This window comes from Aquarana catesbeiana, linkage group LG01 (assembly GCF_042186555.1).
Source record: "Aquarana catesbeiana isolate 2022-GZ linkage group LG01, ASM4218655v1, whole genome shotgun sequence".
NCBI lineage: Eukaryota > Metazoa > Chordata > Amphibia > Anura > Ranidae > Aquarana > Aquarana catesbeiana.
The window spans coordinates 651,554,996-651,580,594 of record NC_133324.1 but is presented as its reverse complement, the minus strand read 5'-3'; the positions used below and the strand labels follow the sequence as shown (position 1 = coordinate 651,580,594).

At 40.4% G+C, this 25,599-nt stretch overlaps 1 protein-coding gene across 1 annotated transcript in view; it reads left to right on the top strand.

Moving 5' to 3' along the window:
• LOC141110070 (alcohol dehydrogenase 1-like) overlaps positions 1 to 24,711 on the top strand; it is a 31,314-nt gene extending 6,603 nt beyond the window's left edge. The window contains exons 2-9 of the mRNA XM_073601297.1: positions 1,771 to 1,872; positions 4,512 to 4,653; positions 8,964 to 9,051; positions 9,900 to 10,119; positions 14,031 to 14,291; positions 18,962 to 19,097; positions 20,306 to 20,447; positions 24,451 to 24,711. Of these exons, the coding sequence (XP_073457398.1) occupies positions 1,771 to 1,872; positions 4,512 to 4,653; positions 8,964 to 9,051; positions 9,900 to 10,119; positions 14,031 to 14,291; positions 18,962 to 19,097; positions 20,306 to 20,447; positions 24,451 to 24,493 (1,134 nt within the window). The 3' untranslated portion in view covers positions 24,494 to 24,711. The remainder of the gene's footprint in view (positions 1 to 1,770; positions 1,873 to 4,511; positions 4,654 to 8,963; positions 9,052 to 9,899; positions 10,120 to 14,030; positions 14,292 to 18,961; positions 19,098 to 20,305; positions 20,448 to 24,450) is intronic.
• The last annotated feature ends 888 nt before the right edge of the window (positions 24,712 to 25,599 follow it).

Sequence of the window (25,599 nt, the reverse complement as noted above, 5' to 3'; positions counted from 1 at the left end):
CTAAAAATTAACCCAGAGTCACACTCGGGATTACCGCTAGGAAGGTTAAAGGGGTTACTTTACTAAAGGCAAACCGACTGTTCACTCTGCAAGACAGTTGCATTTTGCAAGGGAATTTGACCCAAGGCTTACTGAATCAGGTGGAATTTTACTTGTAGAGAATACCCAATCACGTGTAAGGAAATTAAAAAAACTGCATTTTTGCTCCCACATGATTGGATGATGGAAGTCAACAGAGCTTCACCTCATTGACTTAGCTCTGGGGAAAATTCCTTTTTAAAGTGCAACTTCCCTTGCAGCGTGACTGGCCTATTTTCCTTTAGTAAATCAACATCAAAGTATGGGCCCCAATTATTTCCCTGCTTATGATCTATAACAGACACTTGGTAATGCATCAACACAGAAGTTTTTCAATACGCTCAATTTTTTAGCAATATGTCAGAACTGCTATTGTTTCCTGTACCTGCCGTAGACAAAAACATGAATGCTTGGGAGGTCTTAGATTGTGCCCACTTGTCCAAACACTGGCACCTATGTCCAGATTTTGCTGTTTTATATAATTAGGATTTGGTGTGTCACAATGCTTCTTTCAGTAAGAATTTATACAAAGCTAAGAACGTTTGGTTTAATTTAAAAGTCTCAGTAAAGCAAAGAAAGATTTTAGAATGGCTAATGTTATCTGCAAACCCTTTTGATTTCCAACATCTACATGAAATGGAATGTGTTTACCACTTATATAGTAACTAGAGTCCTTTTGTACAGCTCGTGGCTTTCTGCCAGCTTACTAGTAGACAGGCATAAAAACAGCTTGGAAAAGTGGAAGGGTAGTGCTTGCTTTAGTGTGAATAACTTTTTCCGGTTGCACAGTCACTACTAGAGGTTATTTAAGGACAGCTAATATAATCAGAATACAGAATGTCATTACATGCACTGGAAACTTACAAATGTGTGTGTGTATAAAGTTATATATATATACACACACACAATCCAATCAAAAGTATAAATGAATAATGTTTATTCTAAAGTCCAAATTGTCCTATTTATAGTGGACCTGCAATAGTAGAAAATCTACTGGCTTGTGTTTGAAAGGTTCAGGATCCAGGGCACTCTTTCCGATTCTGCCATCACTACTTAATGACAGCTGTGACTGCATGCTTGTTCCTACCCAATGAGGCTGATTTACTAAAACTGAAGAGTGCAAAATCTGGTGCAGCTCTGTATAGAAACCAATCAGCTTCCAGGTACATTTTGCCAAAACTGAACAAGCTGAAGCTAGAAGCTGATTGGCTATGATATACAACTGCACCAGATTGTGCACTCTCCAGTTTTAGTAAAGCGACCTCAATGCTTCAAAAGCCTACACCTTTAAAAAAAACAAGTCAGTAGAGGTGGTTGCCATATACCTGTTCTCACAGGTTTACATTAAGCTTATTGTGTATCTGAAAATCTGATGTAATATCCAGTGGCAGACAGTAGAAAAATTTTAGGGCCTCCCTATTAAAATATTGAATTAATCATAATAATAATAATGTTAAATAATTATAATAAACTACAATAATTTTAATTTAGATGACTTGGAGTAAGGCTCTAGGGCACGTTACAAGGGGATGACATGGGACAGGTTGATGAAGAGTGTTGGAAAACTTTTCCGCCTATTTTGCAAAATACTTAATCACCATTTTGCTTTTTTTTTTTTTTTTTTAGGGAATGTATAATATTTTGTCTTTTTTGTTATAATTCACATAAATAAATGTAATACTTTTATTCTAGCCTATCAAATGCAAGGCTGCAGTTCTTTATGGATTCAATCAACCACTGAAAATTGAAGAAATAGAGGTTGCTCCACCCAAAGCACATGAAGTTCGGATTAGGGTAACATGATTATGATGATGATTATATGAATACATAAATAAAAATATAAATACTCTCCATGCACTGATTCTTTTAGTCAAACTTCCACAACATGTTATGAAATTGTCATGGCAACAAGGATAGACAAAAAGAAGTAAAATGTCGAAAGTTTTTAAAAAAAATGCCAAGGAGGGTGACATATAAATCATTATACAAATGAGCCTACTGATGTGTGTTTACTGGGGATGATTGCAGTTTGTTGGTCATCAGTTCCTGTAAAAATTAAAAGAAAAAAGAATTGGCGCCTCTCCAAGTCCCAGATTTGCTTCTCTTGTACTCCGCTGCTCCGGGTGTTAACAAAGAGCTCATTTAGCACAGCAAATATAGCAAGAGTAAAATGCAAAACCACACTCTATGAAAGTCATCCTGTTAGGTTAAATTAATGTAGCCGACTTCAAACAAAATCCCCACGCTAAGCCATGGCGCCCCTGACACGTTTCACCCAGACTGGGCTTATTCATAGAGGTCTAGGAATAAGCCCAATCGGGGTAAAAAGGGTCAGTTGGAAGTGTTGGAAGTCAGCTACATTGACTAAATGGAATGACTTTTGTGAAGTGAACCATCAATGCTTGTTCAATTTTCATCTGTGGAATTCACATCTGTACATAAAATGATAATGCTAATGTAAATTTTACCAGAAATGCATTCAATATTTAGCCGATCATAGTACACATGCAATAGTGTAAATGGCCCTAATTCTTAATACTGTATACACTACATCTACAACATTTTTTTTACATGTTTTCAAACGCATAGCTAATGCAGTGAATTACTTTTACTAAGTAAATCTTATCACTGTGATGCACTAAACAGTCAGTACATTGGGCACAATTCACTAAAGGTTATCACATGCATTATGAAGGTCACGTGACCACTTATTGCATGTGATAATGAAAATGTCAATTCACTATTGCTCACATGCAGTATTTAGTACCAAAAATGCTCGTTAAATGCTGCATAAAAAGGCATTAAAGTCAATTCACAAAATAAATGCATGCGGTTATTATATACTAGTCCAAACTTGTGATAACTATGGCAATGGTCAGAACCCCCAGTGATTGGTTTAAAAAATAGGTGGGAAAGTGTAAGCTGGAGCAGGGGTCAGCTAGATTTTAATAAGGAGTTGTTTCTGGAGGCTGGCAGACAGCAGCCTCCAGAAAGAGATGGAGCAAAGATGATGGAGCTCTTTGAATCCAGTCTTCTGGAATTTAAAGCAATGCAGAAGAGGAGGAGAAGATCTCAAGTGGTCCCTTTAAAGGAAAGAGCACACACTGCTGGATCAGTTCACGGATACTGATACCCTGCAGAAGTTCAGCTTATCCAAGCAGTTCATGTTATCCTAGCCACTTATCATAGAGCTTTATACCCAACGTATAGGGTACCTTGAGCCCTCAACACAGAGAAGCCACGCCATACCAGCCATGACTAAATTGCTGGCTGCCTTACACTTTTTTGAAAAGCATCCCAGATGCTTGCGATAACTTACCGCATGATTTATGCTGTATTTAAGGCATACTTTGGAAAGATAACGCATGCAGGATTTTAAGGAGAGTTTCTTTGTGAATTACACAGTTTTATTTCTAAACGTTGTACGTACAGTATTTTTATCTCGGATGCAGTAAAATATCGCTTAGTAAATTGTGCCCATTGCTGTGTTTAGCAGTTAAAAATCCTTACCTTGGGATATGTTTTCTAATTACCAAACTAACATACTATCCTTATAAATAACATATATAGATAGATAGATAGATAGATAGATAGATAGATAGATAGATAGATAGATAGATAGAGATATATATCTATCTTAAAATGATCCCACTTCAGGAAGGGAAATGCCTATGAAGGAGTTTGGACTTTAACCTGGAAATGATGCAATGTTTTATAACAGATTCTTCAGATTTTTAATAATACTAATGGGTGGTAGTGCAACCTCCTGTCACATGATTCCTTGTTGTGCATTCTTCCTGTCTAAGAATCCTATTCAGTGCCAGTCAGAAAACAATTACAAATGTAGGGATTTGTGCAACAGGGCTGGCTGCTACGAGACATGGCAAGATGAAATTTAGACCCACTCAGCAGGTAGGATATTTTCCCCAATGAGATTGAAAGTTTTAAAATTCTCACGTTTCTTTTATTACTGTTAATTGCAAAAATGCTATAGATTAAGAGCACAGTATAAACATGTTTTCAGTTGGCTTGGATTTACATAAGCCTAAAACCTAAACCTTAAAGCAAGCAGTGGTAATCAACTCTGTCCTCAGGGCCCACTAACAGGCCAGGTTTTACATATTACCTTGGGAAGATGCAGACTAGAATACTCCAATCACTGAGCAGCAAATGATATCACCTGTGATGTATTTCAGTTATCTTGCAAACCTGGCCTGTTAATGGGCCCTGAGGACAGGGTTGATGACCACTGTCTTAAAACATGCACAGGGAAATGTGAAACATTAGTTTCCTCTACATGCCATTAGATATTTGCATTCACATTAAGTCGCATTTAGTAAATCAGGCCCAGACATACATGCTAGTTAGGTATGTTATATATAATGTATGTAATATTTAAACATTTTTTATGATGGATGTGTTTGATTTCTTAGATCTGTGCCAGTGGAATCTGCCACACTGATGACCATGCCCTATCATGCGGTATGGCCAGCCTAAATTTTCCTGTTATTTTGGGCCATGAAGGAGCTGGAATTGTTGAGAGTTGCGGACAAGGAGTAACAAAGGTTAAACCAGGTATCTGCATTTACCTTTAATATAACTCACAATTACTGTAATGCACCATATTTATCGGCGTATAACACGCGCCGGCGTATAACACACACCCCATGTTTAGGAGGGAATTTTAAGGAAAAAAACTTTTTAAGGAAAAAACTTACATTTAAATGCCCATCAATGCAGCCTTATCAGTGTCCATCTGCAGCCTTGTAGTGTCATTTGCAGCCTTTCAGTGTCATTTGCAGCCTTGTCAGTGTCATCTGCAGCCTTGTAGTGTCATTTGCAGCCTTGTTAGTGTCATCTGAAGCCTTGTAGTGTCATTAGCAGCGTTTCAGTGTCATTTACAGCCTTGTAGTGTCATCTGCAGCCTTGTAGTGTCATTTGCAGCCTTTTAGTGTCATTTGCAGCCTTGTAGTGTCATCTGCAGCCTTTTAGTGTCATTTGCAGTCTTGCCCAGTGACACTGCAGACTTATCAGTGTCACTGCAGTTTTTAAATATGGCGCCGCCGAGATACACAGAGCCGGTCCTGTGTATATCGGCAGCTCTCGGCCGCTTTCGCCTCCTCTCGTAGTCCTGTGGGCGGAGCTGAGCGCCGCCGATATGCATACATAGCCGAGTGTACTCGGCTAGGTTCGGCTAGCTGCGCTCACAGTCACGCCCAGTCCCTGGCGGGACTGGGCGTGACTGTGAGCGCAGCTAGCCGAACCTAGCCGAGTACACTCGGCTATGTATGTATGTCGGCGGCGCTCACTCCTCCGCTCACAGTCAGCGGGGGATTGGCGGGGATCGGCGTATAACACGCACCCGCAATTTTCCCCTGATTTTAAGGGGAAAAAGTGTGTGTTATACGCCGATAAATATGGTATTTTATTAAATCGAAAGAGAGAACATGCAACTGGTGCAATAGGAGCCGTCCCCTCGGAATTTTAAGGCAGAAATGGGAGTAATGAAGTATATATAGGGCAACCAAGTGCCACTTTTATTAAGTACAAATGATGAATGTTATTGTCCAAAAATAGTCTACTTAAAATATACAGAGTACACCAGATGAATTAATTATACATAGATATATATATCAAACCCAAAGGCTAATAATCTAGGCACTGCCAGAGGCAAGCGGAGGTCAGTCCATGAAGATTTGTAGCGTGCATCTCGACATGTTTTGGAAATGTTTATTGGTACATATTTTCCTTCATCAGGGGAGATTTATTTTGGGTGACTTTATCTTTATATACAGGGTTCATTGGAATAGCATGGAAAAGGATCAAAAAACAATAACATATGATCCACGTTGGCTGGGAGAGCCCAAAGGGACAAATAGGTCTGAATCGTGCAGTCCAGAGTCGGCAAGTGCTTCACACACACAAGAGACACCCTGATGTTGAACCAGCATAAAGATAACACTATGGGGTTGATTTACTAAAGGCAAATAGCCTGCGCACGTTGCAAAGTGCAGTTGCACTCTGCAAGAGCAGTTGCTCCAGAGCTTAGTAAATGAGCAGGAGCTCTGCTAACTTCCATCATCCAATCATGTGCAAGCAAAAATTCTGTTTTTTTTTATTTTCCTTACATGTGATTGGGTATTCTTTGCGAAGGGAATCTTTACCTCATCTACTAAGCTCTGAAGCAACTGCACTTTGCAAAGTGCACAGTCTATTTGCTTTTAGTAAATCATCCCCTATCTTTCAATGTGTTGGTAAAGGTGCAGTGCAAACATCAGAGCGGCAGTCCTGATAAAGGAAAATATGTACCAATGTACCTTCTCTGATGAAGGAAAATATGTACCAATAAAAATTTCTCAAACATGTCGGGATACACGTTACAATTCTTCATGGACTAACCTCAGCTTGACCTGGACCAGCAGTGCCTGGATTATTAGCATTTGGGTTTGATATACCGTATTTATCGGCATATAACGCGCACTTTTTTCCCCTTAAAATCAGGGGAAAAATCGTGGGTGCATATTATAGGCCGATCCCCGCCAATTCTGGTTGATCGGAGCGATCGCGGCGATCGCCGCCGACATACACAGCCGTGTGTAAATTCAAATATGGCGCCGAGACTGCAGGGACTCGTCGGAGCCGAGATACACATACCCGAGTGTCCTCTGCATTTCTCGGCGACGATCACAGTCACGCCCTGGCCCGCCATTGGACCTGTGTTATGTCCATCATAGGGCGGGACTAGGCATGACTGTGAGCGGCGCCGAGAAATGCAGAGGACACTCGGGTATGTGTATCTCGGCTCCGACGAGTCCCTGCAGTCTCGGCGCCATATTTGAATTTACACACGGCTGTGTATGTCGGCGGCGATCGCGGCGATCACACAAGGCTGCACTGGGGGCAAAGCTGCACTGGGGGCAAGGCTGCACTGGGGGCAAGGCTGCATTGGGGCAAGGCTGCACTGACAAGGCTGCACTGGGACAAGGCTGCACTGACAAGGCTGCACTGACAAGGCTGCACTGGGGCTAAGCTGCACTGACAAGGCTGCACTGACAACGCTGCACTGACAAGGCTGCACTGGGGCAAAGCTGCACTGACAAGGCTGCAATGGACACTGGGGCAAGGCTGAACTGACACTGACAAGGCTGCAGATGGACACGATAACGCTGCATTGATGGGCATTTTAATGTAAGTTTTTCTTCCTTAAACTTTACTCCTAAAAGTTTTTTTCCTTAAAATTCCCTTCTAAACCTGGGGTGCGTGTTATACGCCGGCGCGTGTTATACGCCGATAAATACGGTATATAATATATATATATAATTCATTCATTTGGTGTACTCTGTATGTTTTAAAGTGACTGTTTTTTGACGATAAAATTCATCTTTTGTACATAATAAAAGTGGCACTTGGTTGCCTTTTATATACTTCATTACTCCCATTTCTGCCTTAAAAGTCTAAGGGGGTGGCTCCTATTGCACCAGTTGCATGTTCTCTATTTCTATATTTAAAGAATGTTGACAGTCCCTCACATTTAATTCCCTTATAAACTTTTTCTATTTTATTAGATCACATTTTTTGAGTCTGTGATATGCTTAACTAAAAGCATTTTTCTGCCAGGTTGAACGAGTATTTCTCACTAGCATTGGACTTCATCCACAACAGAGGCGTAACTAGTATCTTTAGAGCAATAAACCATGGAGGGCCCCTGAACCCCTGGCTGGGGGCCCTTCCCTCTGAACCCGGGGCCCTTTTTTCCAACCATGGGGTCCTTTATTAGGGTCCCACAGTGTGATCCTTTCACATGTTCTACAGCAGGCCCCCTTCCTGCCATTTTCAAGTCTTTCACAGTGGCGGGAAGCCAGGGCCCAGTCGCAAGTGCCGCAGGTCCTAATTTAACAGGCGTGTAGGTGCATGTGTATGGCCCCAAACACAGACAGTGTGCATTAAAGGCCACTCATCCACACCAACACACCTGTCAAATAAAACAGGTGCTTGGACAGCCGGTGCATCCCCATAGATTAGCAAGTGGCTCCAGCTGCACAAACCCCTCATTCCAGAGAACCTGTGTGAATGAGCCCTTAATTTTTTTTTATAATTTTTTACATTTTTAATTATAAGTTTTTTTGTTTTTTTAATTTGTTGCAATTTTTTTTTCACAATGCTTTTGGTGGGTGGGGCTTTGGTGAAATTTTAGGGGTCTAAATAGGTCCCTGAAGTCTCACTTTTGAGACAGAGAAAGGGACTAAGGAAACACATTCCCCCCTTACTTTCTGCAGTCTCAGCTGCACAGCTTTTCTTTTCATTTATAAATGGAAGCAAAGTAAACAGAAGGGAGGGGGTAACGGCAGAGCTGTGAGAGGGGGGTGGGAGCACATAGGGGCCTGGGCAACAGACACGCAATCAGTGTAGAAAGCACAGAAAGGGTGATTGGTGGGCCAGTGTGCAAGGGACTGATCTCCTGTATGCCGATGAAAGTAGCGGAAGGGAGAGTAGGAGAAACTGGCATTCAGCTGCTGCAGGCTGAGCCAAACAGGGGATCAGATCCTATAATTGCCCCCACCCCTGCAAAATCTAATGTGACAGGGTGGCTGTACAGGCCCCCCTGGAGCATGGGCCAGGTCTCAATTTCGACATTTGCAACCCCTGACAGTACGCCACTGATCCACACATTTCACCACACATGAGATAGCCCAAATGCTATCTATCAAACTTAAAGAATTGTGGGAAAGCAGCATGGAAGGCTTGTGGGCCTCCTAAGAACAAATTGTAGACACCAGTCACTCTCGCTGCAAAAACCTCAACTCTCTGGGAATCTTTTAATCCTTTTTTTTTTCTCAGAAAGATGGTCCCATCATCACAAGATACTTTTTTATTTTATTTTACAGGAGATCATGTTATTGCATTGTGCAGTCCAATGTGTATGAAGTGTAAATGCTGCTTGCATGAGGACAGCAACTTCTGTGTAGACAATGAGTAAGTTCTTTTTTATTATTTCTATTTTTCTTCATTCTGGAGATACACAACTAGGCTCAACAACAGATATAATATACTCTTCACCTTGACAGGACATTTTACTATGATCTTTGAGTCTGTGTACTTTTTAATTACTAGTTTGCCAAAACATGGCAAAACTGTAAATTATGTTCTTGACACTCATCTGAACTGAAGAAGAAACTTGGCTCGATTAAGAAATCCCTTTACAGAACAAGTCCAGTTGAATGTGACTAATTAATATCTATGCAATGACCTTGATAAAAAAGAACCTTCATGGACAAAATACTATTGTTTATAGCTTGCATCTTCAGTGAACCATGGCTAGTCCCAATAGGGCAATATGTTTTGTTTTGTTTTGGGGGGCCATCCTAGACCTTCACAGTTGCATCCATCAATTAACTTTTTGCCCAATGGTTTTTCTTTTAAATAAGTGATGGGCATAAAAAATATATCAGGCAGTGGAAGTGTTGTATTCCCTATACAAATGTGGTGGATGCAGTGATGGCCAATATTACTTTAGGTGAAGTGGTGTAGGTCCCATAATTTACCAAAGAAGATTTGGGTTGTCTGCTAGTGCAGAAGTGCATGGAATTGTCCTTATCTCTAGTGGACGTCATGCTCCTACCAGGCCAGTGCATGTTTTCCCATGATCTTTGCTTAAAAGGTATCACCTAAAGACACAAGTAATGATCCAGTTACAGTCTAGGCCTAAAAAAATGGAAGGCAGCTGCTTAGCTAATTTTATCTTTTCAGTTTATTATAGTATAAGATGCAAATAAGTTGAACAAATGTTTGTGATAAACCATTATTAAATGTTTTCATTACAGTGTTGGCAAAAACAAAGGGCTCATGCTTGACAAAACCACCAGATTTTCCATCAATGGAAAACAGATTCACAACTTCATGTCCTGCAGTACATTTACAGAATACACTTGTGTGGATGAATTTGCATGTGTTAAGATTGATCCTAAAGCAAATTTGGATGAAGTGTGCCTTATTGGATGTGGATTCTCCACTGGCTATGGAACAGTACTTAACACTGCCAAAGTAAGTTTGAGTAAATATATTCCATAGTGCAAATTACAGATTGACATGTTATGAAATATTCAACAAAGATGAACACTTTAGCTTTAGGAGGTCAAAAGTAAGTATTCGTACAGTACAAGACACAAGCATAATATTCATATATATAAAGCTCTTGAAGACTTGCCACCCTGGGGCACCTCCCCTCATTCCATGAGTCTTCAATTTATTACTAGTGTCTATAGACACTAGTAACACTTCAGATGACACTTTTTCCTTGTGAAGAAATCAATCATAACTTGATTGCTTTATTATTTTAACTTCAGAATCTTCAATCAACTCTTCAATCAACTAATTATTGTTTTTGTACATGCTAATTATTGCAACCTTTGTAAAACCTTGGGGACTGTACCCGGATCCCTTGCTGTTGGGACAGCCTGTAATATTGCTTTGGACACTGGATCCTGTGTGGGGCCTTGGCATTTGGTGCAACATGTTTTCGTATGTTTTGCCATGTTTCGTTAGCAGCAGGGTGCTATGCAACTCCAGGGGCGTGGTCCAACCCTATGGCACCCAGAACTTAAATACCCCTTCTGGTGTATGCCCACCTTTACAGGGACCAGCAGGGTAGACAGGTAAGATAGGCTTACATTGTATTTATGACCTTTACTGTTTTAACAGAGATGATGTTTGGAATGTATTTCATGGTTCTGTAAACCTTTCCAAACTGATGCAAAAACTTAACCACTTAGAGCTCATGCTCAGGTGGGTGATATATATATATATATATATATATATATATATATATATATATATATATATATATATTCATCATAAAGTTTCTTGGCCAACTGATTCAATTGGCCATTGGGCTACTTCCTATACCTCTACTAACCTCTAGAGTTCTGCAGTCTTCTACGCTTTCCAGAAACTCATGCGTGTTTCTTGATGCAGATAGAATTCTCTACCCATAAAAAAGGAAAAAAGAGGTCTTAAGTATCATATGGCAGTAAGGTTACTCATCTATAAAAGCCCTGAGTTAGGTACTAACTCCCAGGGTCTCTGTTAAACTCAGCCCTGTTTTATCCTTGCTCACAGACCAAAAAACTTTAAGCAATCAAGGTTCCTATATATTCCCAATTCCGAATTACCAAGGAATATTTTATATCTTTCTAACCCTTATCCTTTTCATATAAGACAGGTCGAGGATATTAACCATTTCTAGGCATAGGGTATCTTCCCTGAGATTCTTTAACTCACCAAGCACACCAAGCCTTAATAAGAGTGTAAACGTAAATTCTTGATCACCTCCAATAATGGTGTGTTTTCATGATATGCCTTTCCTTTCAATTAGGCCCTTTTAAGTTTGTCCCAGATATGTACCTTACACCCTTGTTATAGGGCCTGGGCTACCCTATGCTTTTTCTCTAGGTGTACAAAAATTAGGTTTCAAGACTGAGATTGTTCAGAGTATGTTATCTAGCGCCAATTCAAATCCAATCTCCTTTCACCATTCTGTACACTCTGAGGGTCTCTGCATCAACAGAGCTCAGCCATGGAATGTATCAATTTATACCCATGGTGGATTCTTCCTTTTGAATAACTTCCAAGCAGCCTCCAAGCCACAGATATTCTTGACATCTCTGGCACCACCATACAATGGCGACCCTAGGGAGGGCCAGAGGGGGCCCTGACCCCCCCAACATTATGCTGGGCCCCACCATGTGCCCCCCCCCCAAAAAAAAAAATTTTTTTTTTTTTTTACAAAAAGGCAATTTCTTTTTGTTTGTATTCATATCGGATGTGCCGCATCTTACTCGGGCCACCGCTGGGGTAACACAGTCTCTATTGAGAGGGAGAACGTCCCCAGTCAGCTCCTGCGGGTGATTCCTCCCCCCTCCCTCTGCTCGCTGACACTGCATAATGCAAGCGCTCACACAACCATGGCCGCCCGATCTGCTCCTTCCCCTGCATCCTCATTGGCAGGGAGAAGAGTGAGTTGCAGGAAGGACTCCACCAGGACTCTCAGTTACTAAAAAAACAGACTGATTTCTCCCGTCCTTAGGACAGGAGAACCAGCCTGTAAAATCCAAGAAATGCCAGACCAGCGCTGTCAATAGCAGGGGCAGGACAGCAAGAGGAGGCTGGGGAACCCCACAGTGACAGAACACCAGGGCCCGGTGGCAAGACAACCTTTGCAACCCTGATAGTTCTCCCACTGCTTTGGACCCTTATATTTTCTTGGTATGCTGGTGACATATATCTCTTGTTCTCTGTCACCCTGGGGGGGGGGCCCCAATACAGTAGGAAGGGAGCTCACTGCAGAACATGTAAAAAGGGCCGTTGTGGGATCGTAGTAAAGGGGTAAAGGGCCCCAGGATAGATAAAATATATATAGATAGATAGATATATATCTATATATATAGCTATATATATATATATATATATATATATATATATATATTTGCATTTTATATTGCCCCCCTATTTTTGTCCCTGTCCCCCCATGTGCCCCTCCCAAATATGAAAGCTGGAGACGCCACTGCCACCATAAAGGGAACTTCTTCCTTTCCTCTTGAAAATAGTGTAGCACTATTACACACTTCCTTCTTACAGGGCAGTACACATTTTCTGTCATCAAATAGGCAAAAGCCTTTTTATCAGGGGTTCTTCTAAAGTGCCAGAAAAAACAGCCTGTGGGAATTCTCCTTCCCAAATTCATCCTAGTGACATTCTGTATTCCTCCCATCAGCACCAGCTGAACAGATCATCTATCTCAGATGCCTACCCCTCTTTCAATCATGTAATGCCACCTCTAAGGAGGGCCTCGTTCTATAGACATTCTGGGGCAATCTGTCATCTTGTTGGGTTAATCAATCCTTTTTGTGTGGACCTGTTGCACATTCCTGTTGCCTGTGTTTTACCCACCCCATCTAATTCATTGCTTGGTTATGTCCCAGGGTCTACGAATACAATATCTGTTAAATGCCTGCATTCTGATACACATTTACATATCTGTAAATTTCATATCTTGGCATACAGGACAGGGCACACCCTCTGTTCCTCGGTTACTCTTCACTGCTTGCTACAAAACTGAAGACTAATGGAGTGAGGCATGGGGCAGGTCCTCAAGAGCTTTGCCAGTGTCCATCATCTGAAGGTACAAGCCTATAACTCAGGGTTTATAAATACTTTGCCTGTGTCCTGTACTGTACTCCAAGAAATTGAATTAACAGGTATGTCAACATTAATTTTTTCACAAATTTGCAATGGATTCCTAGGATTACAGTCAGTGTAATGTGCTGGATTTAAGATGCTTAGATTTTCCATATCAGAAGTTTTTTTTTATAAGTATCACAGAGTTACACTTTAACATCCACATTCTGCAAAGTGGTAACTGCAGAGATGCATTAAGAAAGAATGAGGCCTAAGGCAAGACAACAGCTTTGCCCTTTCCCCCACAACCTCTTTAGTTAGCATTGATAAGGACTGAAGTAGGCACATAGCAACCCCATTTGGATTGTCTGCACTGGCATGGCCCCACCAGACATCAGCTTTCTACAAGTGTATCCCCCGTTATAAAGAAACCAGCAGGTGCAGAACTTTGATGAATTGTTCTATCCCCTTGGTTTACTACAGGAGCATACACATTGTAGATAGGCACCCTGGACATCCACCGAGCCCTAGGCAAATCCATTGGCCCATGGATGATTCAGCTCTACTTAATTGTTCATGGCTGGTAAAATTAAAACTCTAAAATATACAGATCTTGCAACCTTATAAGAAAAATTCTAAATTTTCAAGCTGTAGGATTTATTGAATAGTCCTCTCAACAGGTACACTTAGACATAGCTATTATAATTAAGGTTCATATTTTAGTGTATAATCCTCATACAGTACCCTAATACCATTTTAATGACTGTGTTTTTTCCTAGGTGAAACCAGGGACCACATGTGTTGTGTTTGGTTTGGGTGGAATTGGAATGTCTGCTGTCATGGGTTGTAAAGTTGCTGGTGCTTGCAGGATAATTGGTGTAGACATCAATCCAACCAAATTTAGCAGAGCTAAAGAATTGGGATGTACTGATTGCATCAATCCAAATGACTGTGACAAACCTATCCATGAAGTTATTGTGGAAATGACTGAAGGAGGAGCAGACTATGGATTTGAATGCATTGGCAAAATTGATGTCATGGTAAGAGATAAAAATATAGGATATTGTTTAGCTTGTCATTTCTTTATCTGTATAAAACTTAATCAAAGCCCAAAAAAGAGCCTACGGACTTTACTGGTACCAGGGAGGACAACATTTATAAAATCTTCATTCCGTTTATTACATGGTTAAAAAATAGAAAGAGCTGACTGTGAGGCCTCACGCACACTGGACGTTTTTACAGCTGCTGTTTTTGGCTTCAGACATTTTTTTCTGCAGTCAATATACTCCCCAGCATGTTATCCTATGTGTCCATGCACACATAGGCTGTTATCGCAGTTTTTGGCAGGGGCATTTTCTAGCTGGAGGAAAAAACCCAGAACTAGTGGGTTTTGAGAGAAGTTTTTTAGCTGTAAAAACACTCCAACTCTGAAAAAAGATGAAAACAGCTTAAAAACGTTGAACAATGCGGCTATTTAGCATTGATCAGCATTTTTGAGCCAAAAGCTTTTATATGAGTATAGTTTTGCTAAAAAAAAAAGCCAAAAAACACTACATCTAAAAAACACCAAAAGACGCTAAAAACGCTGCAAAACGCTACTACAAAAACACTGAAAAACTCACTCTACAGCTACAGCTTTCTACAGCTAACATTACTGGCTTTTTTTATAACGTTCAGTGTGCATGAGGCCTAATGGGTGAGGCAAACGTTGAATGATAATGCCTTTTATTCTTCTGTTAATTGTCTCTTACTAATTTGGCCTTATGCCGCGTACACACGAGCGGACTTTACGGCAGACTTTGCCCGGCGGACTTTTCGATGGACTTTACAACGGACTTTCTGAATGAACGGAGTTGCCTACACACGATCAACCAAAGTCCGTCGAATTCGTACGTGATGACGTATGACCGGACTGAAACAAGGAAGTTCATAGCCAGTAGCCAATAGCTGTCCTAGCGTGGCTTTTTGTCCGTCGAACTAGCATACAGACGAGCGGACTTTTCGACCAGACTCGAGTCCGTCGGATAGATTTGAAACATGTTTCAAATCTAAGTCCGTCCAACTTTTGAGAAAACAAAGTCCGCTGGAGCCCACACACGATCGAATTGTCCGTTGAAATCCCGTCCGCCAGGCAAAGTCTGCCGTAAAGTCCGCTCGTGTGTAGGCGGCATTAGGCCTACTGTGCTCCCTAGTGGAATTGTTTGTTAAGCTAGTTAACATGTTGCAGACATGCTCCATCTGAATTTACTTGGAAGCTTTATGTTTCTTCTACTGTATGCTGGCTTTACTACTATTTGCAGCCTAATGTTTTGTAATTTGTACAATTTGTCTTTTTCAATAAAACATCTATGGAACAAAAAAAAAAATGAAAGATTAAAATCAGAACAGGGAAATGAATCCCAAACATATACAGTAGTTACATCTCTTATAATAGCGACTACCAAAATATAGCGTTCAGACAACTTATTTGTCTGAAACAATCCAAGAGGACCTCTTAGATTGTTTTAGACAAAACACCAGTGATGGCTGGTGCTCAAAATTTTTTTGGGGGGCGCAAACAAACTGAAAAATTAAACTGTTAGTAATGCAGGACTGTAAATAGCCATTTATCAGTTGATTATATATAATTACTGCAAGATAAAACTGTGCCCATCAAATGCAGCCTCACTGTGCCCATTAAAAGGCAGCCTCACTGTGCCCAAAAAAAGAAAATAAAACCACTTAACATAAGGTATCCTCACCAGAGCCCCCTTTTACATCAAATGCCTCAATCAGAGTCCCCCTTTACAGCAGGTGCCCCCCTTTACATCAGGTGTCCCAATCAGAGTCCCCCTTTATTACAGGTGTCCCCATCAGCATCCCCCTATACATCAGGTGTCCTCATCAGAGTTCCCCTTTACATCAGGTGTCCCAATTAGAGTCCCCCTTTATAGCAGGCCAGGTGCCCCCCTTTACATCAGATGTCACCATCAGAGTCCCCCTTTACAGCAGATGTTCACATCAGAGTTCCCCTTTACATCAGGTGTCCCAATCAGAGTCCCCCTTTACAGCAGGTACGCCCCTTTACAGCAGATGTCCCCATCAGAGATCCCCTTTACAGCTGATGTCCCCTTCAGAGTCCCCCTTTACAGCAGATGTCCCCATCAGAGTCCCCCTTTACAGCGGGTCCCCCCCTTTACAGCAGGTATCCCCATCAGAGTCCTCCTTTAGAGCAAATGTCCCCATCAGAGTACTCCTTTACAGCAGTTGTCACCATCAGAGTCCCCCTTTACAGCAGGTGTCACCAAACCCCCCCCCCCTTTACAACAGATGTCACCAGAGCACCCCTTTACATCAGATGTCACCATCAGAGCCCCCCTTTACAGCAAATGTTACCATCAGAGCCCCCCGTTACAGCAGTTGTCACCATCAGAGCCCCTTTTATATCAGATGTCACCATCAGAGCCCCCTTTACAGCAGATGTCTCCATCAGAGTCCCCCTTTACAGCAGAAGTTCCCATCAGAGTCCCTCTTTACAGCAGATGTCACCATCAGAGTCCTCCTTTACAACAGATGTCCCCCCCCCCCCCGTACTCACAGCAAGTCGCCTGTAATCCACATTTTGACAGCCGGGATGAGTCAGAGGAACCAGCAGTGAAGGCACGGAACCCGCCAATCACTAACCACTGCATGGAACAATGCTATAGTAGGAGTGTTCTGGGCGCAGATCTCAGCGCTCCGATGACTTTCTAAAGGAAGCCAATAGAGCTTCTTGTGTGCAATCACATGATTTCAAACACGTCATGCTTCCCATAGCAGCTGTGTGTCCTGTTCCCTGCACACACATAAAGGGTCATTATTTATTTATTTTTGTATTTGATTTTTTCTCAGTGATTGCAGCACGTCATGCATCCCATACACCTGTGTGTCCGGCATCCCGCACACACTTAAAGGGCCATTATTTATTTTATTTTTTAAATTCTTTTAGTTTTTATAATGAGTAGTGTTGGGGGGGGGGGCGCCCCTGCACCCCCTATGGGCAGGTCGCCACTGCAAAAGACCTCTTGGATTGTTGCAGACAAAAGAGTTGTCTAAATGTTAACTACTGCAGTAGTTATTGCATGACTATAGTAAAATTACTGTGGAGGAAGAACACAACACAATAATACTTGTTATCTTAACTATGAAAAGCTATTGAAACCTTTTTCTAGAAATTTGCGCAAATTATTTTTTATTGTAGCTATGTACTTAGACCCACTTGATATTTAAAAATAAAAGTTGCAGAATGACTGAAATCTATTACAAATGATTTTCACAGGGACAAAGATTAAACTGGAAATGATTATACAGGGTTTATATTGCAGGCATATATTTAAATTGCTTCCATATTTGTTTATATTTAAGGATCAGCTAACTTAAAAGCATAAAGGCAGAGTGTAGTATGCTGAGTCACCGTATGTGGCTTGAGAGCTCATGAAGCCATAGTATTGATTTATTAAAAGCAAAAAGGCTATTCGCTTTGCTAAGGAAATTGCACTTTGCAAGGGGAATTTTCTCAAAGCTTAGTGAACATGGTGAAATTTCACTTCGCAAGGAAGACGCAATCACCTTTGCAAAGTGAACAGTCAATTTTCCTTTAGTAAATCAACCCTACGGCTCCTTCCAATACTTTCAGGATCTATCCATATACCTTAGAGTTTTGGAAGTTCTGGTTCAATCAAGTAGGGTAGTACCTCATATAATGGCAGTGGCATGAGTACAGACCTCAGAATTGTATTGATCTCAACACCATGGAAGCGTAAAAAAAGAAAACTATTAGGTGACTTTTCTCTGAAATATCAGGTTCAGGTGACTGACCATTTAAGGTGAACCTATGTTTTGCCTGTGCAGGGCGTAACACGGGCTCACCTGGAAGACCCTCTCCCTAGCAGCACACACTTACTGTCATTTCATTCTCTAGCCATTTTGTGTAGCCATCAGGGCAACAGAAAGAAACCTAGGATAATCACTGGGCACCAGCAATGTCACAAGTGCGGAATGGGCGTGAGTCACATGTTCCTCCATACCTGGATGTACCTAGTATCTTCTTCAGTCCTATTACAGTAGCTACATTGAGTGATGGGAGAGGAAAGGGAAGGGATGGTGTGCTGTTTGGGGGAGAGCAATCAAAATGCAATTACAGATTTACAGAAAAACTATAATATATGAAGTTTTAGCTGGTAAACGTGTTTAAAAGTGCATACAATAGGGTCAGTGTGTGTCTGTATGTATTGCAGTCTGCCTAGGAACACTCACTTCTCACTGAACACTCACTGACATCCATCCATCAAGGCGTTTTACCTTTGTCTAACTCCATTGCCAACCCAATGCATGCATCTGAGTTGAGGCACTTGAGAGAGAAGTACTGAGACATGGTGCTATGATCTTTTCAGGAAGCTAGGTATAGCACCCTGTTGACCCCTCCCACCAACAATGATCTACCTGCATAGCATAGAAAACCAAAGGAGACCAAGTGATAATATCAATGGGTCCAAAATAAGATATGTCGTGAAAACAGAAAGGTTTATTTGAAAAAATGTATTAGCAGCAAAGGCAACATTTAGGTAGAAAAAAATGTTCAGGTTCAAATAATAAATGATCTAATAATTAGCCAATTATTGATACATTTAAATAATGAACTAAAAATAAGCTAATAAAGAGAGTAACTAACTGGGAAACTTTTTTTTTTTAGGCATCTATGATTCAGTCCACTCACTATTCTTATGGATCTGCGAATATCATTGGAGTTCCCAAATCCACAGATAGGCTTGTTATAGATGTAATGTGGCTGCTAACTGGACGTTCAATACAAGGAGCCTTCTTGGGAGGTAAAACACTTACCCTTTACAACATGCTGAATACAGTCCACTGTGTGTTAAAATATATACAGTGGTACCTCGGTTCACAAACTTAATTTGTGAAATGACTCTGGTCGCGAACCGAATTGGTTGTGAACCGAGGCAAATTTTCCCATAGGGTTCAATGTAAATCAGGTTACTCCGTTCTGAACTTTTTTTGTCTATATATACAGTAAAATTATGAAATGTATTTACAAAAAAAAAGGATTTTAGGCATATATTACATATGGTCTTTTACATTAAGCGGACCTCATTCATGTGTACATCTAAAAAGAAAAAAAAAACTATAGCTCCTCTTTAATCCTTGTTTGAAACAATCCCAAACCCCAATTTAAATGACTAATCTAGGGGCCATAAAACAGCTCTGTGTACCCAGGAAAAGATAATCTGAGGGAACGATAAAGTTGTAGAATTCATATGAACTGTTTTTCCATGATTCCCAATCAAGTGAGCCCACCCTCATGGTAGTCAGGGGGCAGAAACCCCTATCTGAGTGGACAGGTTCTCTTTATGCCCCGTACACACGGTCGGATCTTCTGACGGAAAATGTTCGATGGGAGCTACTTGTCGGAAATTATGACCGTGTGTAGGCTCCATCGGACATTTTCCATTGGAATTTCCGTCATACAAAATTTGAGAGCTGATTCCTTAAATTTTCCGACAACAAAATCTGTTGTCCGAAATTCTGATCGTGTGTACACAATTCCAACGCACAAAATTCCACGCATGCTCGGAATCAAGCAGAAGAGCCGCACTGGCTTTTGAACTTCATTTTTCTCAGCTCGTCGTACATGTTGTACGTCACTGCGTTCTTGATGTTCGGAATTTCCGACAAGATTTGTGTGACCGTGTGTATGCAAGACAAGTTTGAGCCAACATCTGTCGGAAAAAAAACATGGATTTTGTTGTCAGAATGTGCGATCGTGTGTACAGGGCATAGCACTCTCATCCTGTACTGCTCTTCTCAACATTAACGTGTCAGAGCAGGGAAGATGGCCGTGGCAGTGTTCATGAACCGAAGAGGAGTTCGTGAACCGAAGAACATTTTTGTGAACTCTTCTGTTCGCGAACTGAGTTGTTCATGAAAAGAAGCGTTTGTTAACCGAGGTATCACTGTATGCACACTGAACACCACGGACTTGAATTCTAGCTTTTGCTTTTATTTCTTTCATTTACAGATTTTAAGGCCCCCTTGGACTTCCCAGGCTTAGTACAAGATGCCATACATGCCAAGAAATTTGACCTCTCCAAGCTGGTGACAAACAAGTTGCCATTTGAAAAGATCAATGAGGGTTTTGACCTCATGAGACAGGGGAAATGGTAAGCAGTTTGTTAGTATGGAACTTTTCCTTTTAGAAATCATGACAATCGTATATACAAATAATAATTAGCATTAAACGAATCCCTCTGCGGCTCTTAAATTCAGTGGTCTCAGCTTATGAGGTAACAAAAAAGCACTTTATTTAGCTCTATAAGCTAGTGATTTTTTTACCACTATTCATGCAAATATAGCACTGTCATTGTTTTAGTTGCCATTGTCAAAGAACTAAAGTGGTATTAAACGCAAAAATAAAAATATTATAATTCAACTTACCAATGCTTAGAAGTGGGGACTGCATTTGTTTTCTTTTTTCAATTTTTTTCCTTTATTTTCACCTGTTGATCCTGCCAGTAATGCCGGCCATACTCGGTTCGAATTTCGTAAGAATTTTCTTTCGAAAACCGTATGAAAGAATTTTCGTATGAATTTCGCACCATTAGTGGGCTGCAACAACGGCCGATTTTCGTGCGGCAATCAAATTTGAGGAATCGGACATGTTGGAAATTTTTAGAAAAACAAATGATTTTCTAATCAATGATGGGAGAATCGTGCGAGAAATGTAATAAGAAAAGAAAATTTACGGAGAGAAAATAAGATTCCCGGCCAAGAAAATTCTTTTCTGTAGTGGTGAAATTGAAGGCTTGGTCGGCCGAATTTCGAAAATCAATGGTGGCATCATCGGATCACAAAAAAAAAAAACGAACTTTCTGATTTTGAAAGAAAAGTTGTTCGAAATTCGACCGTGTATGGCCTGCTTTAGTCAGTTATTTTTCAACAGACCAGCAAATGTGGCAGTGAAAACATAACAGAAACCATTTGTTTATGTAAAAACTTTATCCCAAAAGGAACAAAACTGAAAGTATAATCTTCCACCCAAGGTGGAAAGTGTGTTACTGGCTGGATTACCAGGCGAAAATAAAGTAAAAAGCTTAAAAAACAAAATGAATGCAGCCAACATTTTTAAGGTTTGGCATACTGCAATATATTATTTTTGTGTGTTTGGGTTTAATGCCACTTTAATGTAAAAAATCTGAAATGTCAACTTGTGTAGTAATCACTGGGATTTTACTTTTGCATTGATTTTATCTTAAAGTGACAATAGACTCAAGTTTATATATAAAAAAAAGTCTTACAATTCTTAATTATAATGACTTTTAATTGTATATTTGTTGAACCAAAAGGAAGTGAATACGACAAGTTTTTGGTTGGGTTTACATTCACTATATTCATCTATCTTTCACCTAAACAGCTTTATCAATGGACAGCTACACCAGCACATTGAAAATTGCGAGATATTGGAACATGTTAGGTTCATTTTTCAGGTGGGATACAATACCGGAGAATCATATTTTATATACAAAACTGCACCACTGATTTTTTTTTTTTAAATAGAAAGATAAGATTGCCATCTGTGTAGTTTTGTGTATAAATATGCGACTAGAGGTATATTATGCCTAACAAATAAACCCAGCATGGTTTTTTTTTTTTTTTTATTGTTTAATACGATTTTATTGCAAAACATAGAAAAAGTACAGAAAGTCACACAACATGGCTATCTCTGAGAGGGGCCAAAGTACAGGGTAAACAGGGAATACACAGTGAAAGAAAATGTGTTGTACAATCACCATTAAATAGGTATATATCGCAGAATAGACGATAAACCACTGTAACCAAAAATGTGTGGGCAGTAAACAATCGAGAGCAGGGGGTTTGTTTTATTCAAATAATGAATAAAAAGAAGGGAAGAAGAGAAGGGTGAAAAAGCAATAGAAAAGGAGGAAGCGAGAGATATAGAGAGTAATTTGTTCCAGAAACATGCTTGTAATCCAAAGCACTTGTATATCAAAGCAAATTTTCCCATAACAAATAATGGAAATTCAAATGATTCGTTCCACAACCATTAATTCATAAGTCCTTTAGTTTATAGTCCATATAAAAAGATTATAGCAATGTGACCAGGTTGTGTAACCATAAAATGTCCATCCACAAATGGAAGCCTCCACAAGGGGATTAGAAGCAAAATCCAGCAGGAGCTACAGGGTATAAGAAAAAAGAGAGGCGCCTCTAAGTGTAGCAATATGTTGCTAAATGTTGTACGTTCATTAAATGTAACCTTATTGGTACACTTAGAGGCACCTCTCTTCTCTTTTATACTCACTTGTGACATGACACTACTTGTATATCAAGACATCGCTTGTATATCAAGTCAGAATGTATTAAAAAATTTAGCTTCTCTTGCAAAACGCCCTCAAACCAAGTTACTCTCAAACCAAGGTTTTACTGTATAGTAAGTCTGATGCACTGTGGTTATAACCTAGCATGTTTTAAACAATTATTCTTTCAGTCTATTGAGTTAACCACTTGCCGACCGTCGACCGTCGTTATACGTTGGCTGTTTGAAAAGGAATATCATTGTTATAGCAGCAGTTAACTGCCATAACCCCAGTATCCTCTTCTTCAGCGGGTGGTCGGCTGTCAGATAAAAGTGGTCTCTTCAGCGGATTCACCGCAAGATCACTTTTATCGGTGGCGGGAGAGGGCCCCGTCCTCCTGCCGCGCTCCGGTGCCCTCCACCGCTTACTGGAGCCGTCGGTAGCCTTCTCGGTCTGTGGTATGGAGCTAACTAAGGGGAAGATGGCCCCTGCTTGGCTCCATACCATTGCAATATGAGATCTGAGGTCTTTTTGACCCCAGATCTCATATTTAAGAAGTCCTGTCATGCTTGTTTTCTATTACAAGGGATGTTTACATTCCTTGTAATAGGAATAAAAGTGACACATTTTTATTAAAAGAACAGTGTAAAAATAAAAAATAAAAAGTAAAATAAATAATAAAAAAAAATTAAAAATTTTAACGTGCCCCGTCCCGCCGAGCTCTGGTGCAGAAGAGAGGGCATACGTGAGCAGCGCCCACATATGAAAACGGTGTTCAAACCACACATGTGAATTATTGCCGTGATTGTTAGAGCGAGAGAAACAATTCTAGCCCTGGACCTCCTCTGTGACTTAAAACATGCAACCTGTAGAATTTCTTAAACGTCACCTATGGAGATTTTTAAGGGTAAAAGTATGTAGCCATTCCACAAGCGGGCGCAATTTTGAAGCGTGACATGTTGGGTATCAACATTATCTTTCACAATATAAAAAAAGATGGGGCTAACTGTACTGTTGTCTTTTTTTCTTTTTAATTCAAAAAAGTGTATTTTTTCCAAAAAAAGTGCGCTTGTAAGACCGCCGTGCAAAAGACAGAAAGTATTGCAACGACCGCAATTTTATTCTCTAGGGTGTTAGGAATAAAATATACAATGTTTGGGGGTTCTAAGTAATTTTCTAGTAAGAAAACCTGATTTTAAAGCAGAGTTCCACCCACTTTTGAGAGGTGGTCTTAAATGAAAGACCACCTCTCCATCACTCGTTTTTTGGCTAGTTAAAAAAAAAATTCTTCTAACTTACCTTTTTATGAAGTACAGCCTGTACTTCTGATCCATCTGGTCCATGGCGCAGGACATCATATCCTCTTCTTTGGCGAGCCCCTCGATGTAGTCTGGGACATGTGTGTGTCCAAGAAGACAGCCGGCCGCAGTAGGAAGCTGCAAGTCTCCACTGCCTGTTTCCCTTAATTAGAATGGCGGCGCCTGAACCCGATCTGATGGATGGATCGGCCTCGGGGAGCCAACATTGCGGGCTCCCTGGACAGGTAAGTGTCCTTATTCAAAGTCAGCAGCTACGGTGTTTGTAGCTGCTGACTTTAAAAAAAAAAGTTTGTGGGTGGAACACTGCTTTAACTTGTAAACACCAAATCTCAAAACGAGCCTCTGTCCTTAAGTGGTTAACCAATAAATAATATCAATTCAAATCCATTTATTTTAATAAACCTTATGTTAAAATGGGCCTACCTGTAACAAAGGTAAGCTTTTGGGTTGCTTGAAGGAACACACCATTTACTAAATATTTAAAGGCAAAATAAAGTATGCTAATGCAATATTAAAATACTATCTTACAGCGTCCGTACAGTCCTTATAATGGATAAGTGTGGGAAGAAATAGAACACCTGCTGTCCTGTGGATATTCTTCACAACTACAATGTCATCTCCTCATCATTTCAATTTCATTGAAGCGCCAAAATTGTATTTTTATGTTTGGGTTCATACTGCTTTTCTAGGGTCTTTGGTGATCTTTTTGTACTAAACAAGATGAAATCATTTTATTTTACGATATAAAGCTAGCTTTTGACAATAAATAAGGTTTATGAGTTTGAACTAAACTTAATTGTCTCTGTTTTTATACTACCAAGTAAGCAACTTAGAACAATAAATTATAAAAAAGGAAATTTGAAAATAAAATGAAAGATGAATTCCACACACTCATTAAATGTATAAAAGTTCATTTATTTGCCACCCTGCATGTGGCTTACACTTACTTTTTCTTTGTTCTTCCACTGCTACATTCAGCCAGGAGCAAAGAGAAACACACTGTACTTCCACATATGGGAAATGTGCATCCATCACTCCCATTGCAGAATTTTAGGGAAATATGCACTTGTTCACCTCAAGCAGTCAAATTCGACTTAATATTAGCCACCTGTAATCGCTCACATCAGTACCTAGACTGGGAAAGGGAGATAGTACTCTGAGCCCTTGCTTGCAAGGAACACACTATCTAACACACTATCTCACACTATCTTACAAGGAACACACACTATTCTCGCAGTATCTCTTCAGCTGCCATAAGATGTCTTCAGATGCCCATTATCAATCAACTCTGAAGAGCACAGCTCCTTGAACTCACAGTGTATTGATGCAGAGAATGGTGCTGATGTTATTACAAAGGTGCTGCTCTTTGCATCAGCTGAGGATCACCCACTGCCAAGAGAAGACCAAAGAGGAAGAAAAAAATGAAAGCAAAATATACTGCTGGGAGGTCTAAAAGGTGGTCCTCTGTGGGGGCACCTGGAGTTGGGATTCAAAGAAAGGGAGAAAATATGAATAGCCTTATCTGTGGTGTGGTGCTGCTCTTTCAGTCATCGTCTGGAGAGAATCCTGGACCAGCGCTGACTCCTTAAGGGGCTGCTGGATTGTTGGATTCTTCCTGCTTTTCCCATTGGTTAACTGGACCGGACAACTCACAGACACACCAGTAGTGATTAAATGGG